Source organism: Camellia sinensis, chromosome 4, assembly GCF_055761805.1.
Source record: "Camellia sinensis isolate YWXY chromosome 4, ASM5576180v1, whole genome shotgun sequence".
In the NCBI taxonomy this organism is placed as follows: Eukaryota; Viridiplantae; Streptophyta; class Magnoliopsida; order Ericales; family Theaceae; genus Camellia; species Camellia sinensis.
In genome coordinates, this window is record NC_138964.1 from 15,509,306 (window position 1) to 15,516,360 (window position 7,055).

Consider the following 7,055-nt stretch of genomic DNA (forward strand, 5'->3'; position numbering starts at 1 on the left):
TAGCTCCGGCGAACTAACAATAACAACACTCTCTCATGCAAGAAGAATATACTAAGAACAAACTAACTATATAATATGAAAGTCAAAAATTCTATATAGAAAACCTAAGAAAGAATGTCTCATTTTATACCCAATGAGACACAATGAGAGAGAGACAGAGAGAGAGAAAAAAAGGGGGGGGGGGGGGGGGGGGGGGGGGGGGGGGTTTCCTGCTTCTTTTCCTAACCAACATAACTCGTATTAACAGGAGTTATAGAGAAATGCATTCATACTCATAAAACACCATAAAATGCCTTCATACTCATCAAACACCATAGAATGGTTTCATACTCATCAAGCATTCATCCTTTCATACTCATCCTGCATTCATTCTTAGCATAATAAATCCTACCACCTCATTCAAGAGGCCAACATATTCAATTCTCAAACCAAAAAACCATTAGCAACCCAAAGACCAAACTGTTTATATAAATATATATATATATATATATATTATTTGCTATTAAATAATGTTAAAATAATTTGAATCTTTGTATCATTATCCATTTTTTTTCTCTCAAAAAAAGACAACCAACCACAGCGGCACACCTATTTTTCAATTCTTATCTCTCATCTCTATCTCTCTCTCATATAATATAAATTATTTTTTTGATGTTATTAATAATTTTATTAAAAAAAATATATTAATAAAGTCTAATTTTAACAAATTAGTAACTTAGCTACAAAAAAAAATTATGGGCAATTTGAGTCTAACTTAAGTCAGGCTTGGACAGACTTGGGTAACTCTCAATACAACTTAGGCCCCATTTATTTTGGGAGATAGAGGGGAGATTAGAATTGAGATGAAGGTGGAATCCACTAATATTGTGTTTGTTTTCGAAAATGGAGAGGGGATTCATAATCCCCTCCAGATTAGGATGGACCTTGGGGAGGAGATTAGGATGGAGGTAGAGACTTGATATTAGAAACTAATCCGCTAGACTTTTTTTTTTTAATTTTATTTTTTACATGGCATGCATTTTTTTTTTAAACATTAATGCTTAATTTTTTATATTTTTTGTTAAGTAAAAATCATAATTTTATTTTTTATAATTTTATTTTATTTTATTTTTTATTTTTTACATGTTAGGCATTTTTTTTAAAACATTAATGTTTAATATTTTTATTTATTTTATATAAAAATAATTTAACAATTCCTAGCCCAACAACTATCATCAAAACAAACACAATTTTATTTAATCACCTCACTATCAATTCTCTTACTATAAATCTCTTCTATTCTACTTCTGAAAACAAACGGGTCTTTAAGTTGAACCTAAGCACCCTCTAAACCCAACCAAACCCGTCTGGATTGTACCCATAAGACGAACCATATTTAATTAGTTTAACCATTTTCATACACACCACAGGGTAGGGGTACTGGTAGTGGTAGCAGTAGCAGCTAGGCTAGGATCTTACCTATGCATAAAGATCATGCTCATGAAGAAAAACATACAACATCATTAATACAAGAATTGATAGTTGATTCAAATGTAGGACAGGGGACACAATGCATTAACGTTGAAAGCGTATTTTCATACACACCACAAGGTAGAAGTAATAGTTGTAGCTAGGCTAGGGTCTTCCCTATGCATAAAGATCATGTTCATGAACAAAAATATACAACATCATGTTCACGAAGAAAGTCTTCATAAGATTTATTATTAATTGCTGAGCTGAAGAAACCTGAGTGCCATGGGATGCTTGGCTTCAGATAGTTTGTTGGGTTTCAAGACTTCAACAATTTCACCATCCACAAGGAGGAACACAAGATCAGCTATCCTCTGTATTTGCTTTATGCTGTGTGAGACCATTACGATTGTCATTCCCCTACTCTTCTTCAGTTTTACCATACAATCCTCTATGTTTTGTGTTGATATTGGATCTAATGCACTTGTTGGCTCATCCAATAACAATACCTTCACATTTCATAGAGAGACAGAGAGAGAGGAGTGTGTTAAAAGTTAGAATGAAAATTAGTACATCGTTGATTTCGTTTTGGTCTCTGATCTTTAATTTGTATCAATCTTAGCACTAACTGATCATTTTTGGTGCCATAGTAGGGTAAGCATTTTAACATCACTAGTCTCACGTCAAACATTAAAAGGCACAAATGACATTTTACCATATCTATATATTTATACCAAATACTATCAATTGACCAGTCAAACACGCGATATTTTTGGCTCTCATTATGGAGTAAAAGGCTTTGATGTGTTATGTTTTGTAAATAATGTGCATTTCACGTGTCGTGTCGTTCATTTAGGTGGGAAATTGGGATAAATTCCTCTTATGCCTTCAAATGCCCAATGTAAACATTTTTTGTATGTTTTTAAATGTGGGGGACAAAATTAGATTAATGTGGGAAGTTTAGTGATGCAATTTATGCAAATTAAAGGTTAGGCACCAAAATGAAATTAATATACTTCATAGACTATTTGTGCAACCTATCCAAATTTCATTGTCAGAACCTGAATTGCAAATACTTTATAGGATTAATTACACTGTTGTCCCTATACTTTATGTCATTTGGTCCCCTAACATTTCAATTGTGTCAATTTCGTCTCCAAAGTATTAAATGCGTGTTAAAAGTAATCCCCATAATTGACATTGTCAATATCCATCATTAGAATCATAGATTAATCTCAATCTAAAAAAAACTTTAAAAATTGACATAACTAAAAATATTACAAACCAAAACAACAACAACAAAACACACTTTTAAAGACCAAAAGTGTAATTATTTATTTTTTTATTGAGATGTAATTTTTTGTTTAAAAAAAAAATACTATTCAATGTATTTGGTTTCAGTTTTTTAAATATTGAATTTTTTGTTTTTAGTAAATATTTTTTAAATTTTAAGCAATTTTTTTACTTTTCTAAGTGCACCTTACTCAGATGTATCTAAATAGTAAAATATTTGTGAAAAAATATTTTAAAATTTTAATAAATACACAAAAATATGAAAAATGTACTAATTTTTTGTATTTTTTGGTATTTAGTGTATTTTTTAAAGATTTTTTTTACAAATATTATACTTTTTAAGTGTATTTATGTTAGGTTTGTTAAAAAAAAATTAAAATTGCTTAAAATATTAAAAAAAATTCATTGAAAATATTAAAATACGAAAAATAAAAAAGTAGAATTTTCTGAAAATTATTTTTTAAAAACCAGAACCAAACAAGCTAATCATTTTTTTAATGATGTATGTTGATAGTGTCAGTTGTACGGATCACTTCAACATACCATTTTTTTATTTTGAGGATAAAACTGACACAGTAAAATATGTTTTGGGACTAAAATGACACAACACATCTTTTAGGAACCACAGGCGTAATGCAATTAATTTGAATGAAGAGGGCAATAATTACCTCAGGCTCGTTGGCTAGAGTCCTAGCAAGTGCGACTCTTTGAGCTTGACCAACAGATAATTCACGGGCATTTTTGTTAATGAAGGAGATGGGATCGAGGTCTGCAAGGGAGAGCAATTTGTGTATCTCATTGTCCATTAGCTTCTTCCCTCTTAATTGTGGTCCGTATCGAATGTTATCTGCCACTGTACCTGATATTCATCACCAGTAACAAAAAAAACATTGTTTGAGTCACCATATGCATGCAAAACACAATAATGAGTTCTTATTAGCTATGTTTATGTACATACAAATTAAAAGAGACTACTAATTTCACCAAAATTCATCAGTCACCATATATTCCAGAGAATCGCAAACCAGTGCACCTTTTCATGTCTGTTGGGTCTGTTTGATATTGTTTTGTTTTACGTTTTTGTGTTTTTGAATACAAAAACAATAACAAGTTTGAAAATACCCCCTTTTTTTTTGGTCTTTCTACAGAAAAACAGTAATCCAAAATTCAAAAGAAAAAAAAAATTGAAGTTTTCCCAAAAATTAGTCTAATTTATAAAATGATGCACCGGGAGACAGTTTTAATTCAGGAACAACTCCCTGTTTAATTGTGTACTCGTTTTCTGTTTTTTGTTTTCATTTTTTAAAAAACACAAACATGTATGGCAAAGTGTTTTAGAAAACTATTTTTGGGAAAATTTTCTGAAAACAGCCCACATTTCAGGAAACAAAAAAAAAAAAAAAAAAATTTACTTTCAAATTTTTTAAACTGTTTTTGCACACAAATGAAATCAATATGGAACAAATGGGTTTTTTTTTTTTTTTGATAAAAAAAAAAAAATCCATGTGAATGGTTTTGTTTCCAAAAACACATAATAACAATAATAATAATAATAAGGTAAACACATGAGAAAACGGACCCAAATTCTGAATTATGTTTTCTTCATTTCAAAACTAATATCAAACTTATTCTGGAGCAAAGAAAGTGCTTCGGAATCCTTATAAGCACAATCAAGCAAGTTGCTCAATGGGTTAAATAGTCATCAACCCTCCCCACTAAACATGGTTTTGTTGTACTTTTCTCTCTTTCGAGTCATTCAATGGATTAATTAGTCATCAACCCTCCCTAGTAAACATCTATCTCTCTTTCTCAAGTTGCTCAATGGATTAACTAGTCATTAACCCTCCCTACTAAACATGGTACTGTTATAATTAATTCTATCCCAAGTTGCTCAATGGGTTAACTAGTCATCAATCCTCCCTACTAAACATGGTTTTTTTTTACTTTTCTCTCTCTCACGTTGCTTGATGGATGCACTACTCATCAACCCTCCCCACTAAACATCTCTCTGTTGTGTTTGGTCAGATATCATTAGCATGTAGCCCGTAGTGTCAATCTTAATCTTATTCCCATTCCAAGTAATGTTTACAATTTACTTTTTATTAGTTTTTGTAAAAAAAAATATTTTTATGTTTATTTTTTGTATAAAACATACACAAAAGCATATATGATCAAAAAAAAGAATTGCCACTTGTCAGAGGAAGGCTGAAGGGGTAGACGGGTAGAAGAAAAATGAAAACTAGTTTTCAATATAATTTTTAAAAAAAAAAAAAACTAGTCATCAATCCTCCCTACTAAACATGGCTTTGTTATTATACTTTTCTCTCTCAAGTTGCTCGATTGACACACTAGTCATCAACCGTCCCTACTAGTTTGGAAATTGATTTTTTTAGTGATAGATTTTTTTTACGAAAAGACGGATAAAAAAGATAGAAAAGATGAGTAAACTTTTTAACTAAAATCTCATGTTGTCAAACCAGGAAATCTATTTCCCTCAAGTTGCTGAATCCCTCCCTATACTATACATGGTTTTGTTATACTTAGGCCTGATTTGGGAAGACTAATAAGTGCATACCTTTTACCTTTTTATTTTTTTTAGTATATCAATCAATATCTTCTTTTTATTTTTTTACACATCTTTTATAAAAAATCAAGAAGTGTATTTATTTAGAACATTGTAAACAACCCTTTAATTCTCTCTCTCCTCAAGTTGCTCACTTAATTAACTAGTCATCAACCCTCTCTAATAAACATAAGTCTCTCTCTTATGTATGGTCAGATATCATTAGCATGTATCTCATAGCATCCCATTCCAAGTAATGATTACAACTTACTATCATAATATTTTTTGTAAAAAATATTTTTTTGTTCATTTTTTTGTATAAAACATAAACAACAACATATAGCCTATGTTTGGCAAGTGGGTTTGCAAGCTTTTTTGGCTATTTTAGCCACAAAAAACAAAATAGGCTTTTTTAGTCATAACAAACAAAACATCACATCCAACCCATAATCATTACATTCTTCTCTCACAAAAAAACTCAAAAAAGCCAAAAAGCCAAAAAGCCCTTCCCAAACCAAGCTTTTAAGCCCAGGCTAAAATAGCCAAAAAAAACCAAAAAGCCAAAAAGCCAACCCACTTCCCAAACGGAGGCATATTCAATTATTTTAAGTAATTTAAAACTCAATTTGTTTTTCATGTGTTTGTTTATTTTATTACCATTTCTGACGCTTGCAATATCTTCTAAAATTAATACATAAATACACATGGACAAAAAAAAATAATATAAAATAAAATAATAAATACCTTATGATGATGAGTTCCAAAATAGACACTTTAAAAACTGTTTTTTACCAAATAAAAAAGACAAGCCAAACGTGTCCTTACCTTCAAACAGAGCAGGAAGCTGGAAGAGCATGCCGACTTTACGGCGAAGAGAGAGAACATCAAGCTTACAAATATCTTGACCATCGAGGTACACCGTATGCGGTGGAGGCTCCCACAGCCGATTCAACGCCCTCAGCAACGTTGATTTGCCGCTTCCACTAGGTCCTATGATCCCCACCACCACTCCCTTCGGTATCTCCGCGTTGATCCATTTCAGAATCGGCCGTGAACCACCACCAACGCCGCCGCCTGCGGCGGCCGATTCCGAAATTACTGCTTCGGTTGTCAAATTGCGAATCAGGAACTTCGTTTCCACTTCACTCTCTGCTGCTTCCAAATCAATCGCTAATAGATGTTCTCGATCTTCATCTGCAAAAAATCAAAGATTCAAACACACAATTCACAGAGAGAGAGAGAGAGAGAGAGAGAGAGATTGGGAAACGTAGTTAGAGATCAAGAAACCAATTATTTACCTGTAGTTTTGGGGGATTCTGCTAGTTGAATGGAATCCATGGAGAGAGAGATGGAGTGAGAGAGGTGGGCGGAGTGAGTATTTATTGAGAAAGGAGGGGATAAAAGCCTTCCCCAGTAGCAAAACGATAGGATAGATCAGTCCGGATTTGTTTAAAATGGAGATGGGCTGCGCACCTAATATAAGAACATTTCTCGCGCGTGCACTTTTAAGAATATATCTAATAAAATATATTTATAAAAAATTAAAATAACGATATTTATTTCATCTATTTATATTTATGTAAAATATATTTATAAAAAATTAAAATAACGATATTTATTTCATCTATTTATATTTATGTTAAGTTTATATTTTAAATTACATTTTTTATTTATTTTTATAAATATAAAAGTAATTTGATAAAATGGCTAATGATCTCTAATTGATTTAGTTTTTTATAAATATATTCTA

The 7,055-nt window shown here is 31.3% G+C and overlaps 1 protein-coding gene across 1 annotated transcript; it reads right to left on the reverse strand.

The window, feature by feature from the left end:
- Positions 1-1,521: 1,521 nt before the first annotated feature.
- LOC114309630 (ABC transporter I family member 17) lies at positions 1,522-6,812 on the reverse strand. Its single transcript, XM_028255416.2, has 4 exons — positions 6,604-6,812; positions 6,131-6,499; positions 3,411-3,601; positions 1,522-1,958 (listed from the first exon to the last, which is right to left on the reverse strand). Exons 1-4 carry the CDS (start codon positions 6,641-6,643, stop codon positions 1,704-1,706), a joined length of 855 nt encoding a protein of 284 aa, XP_028111217.1. The 5' UTR covers positions 6,644-6,812; the 3' UTR covers positions 1,522-1,703.
- Positions 6,813-7,055: the final 243 nt, after the last annotated feature.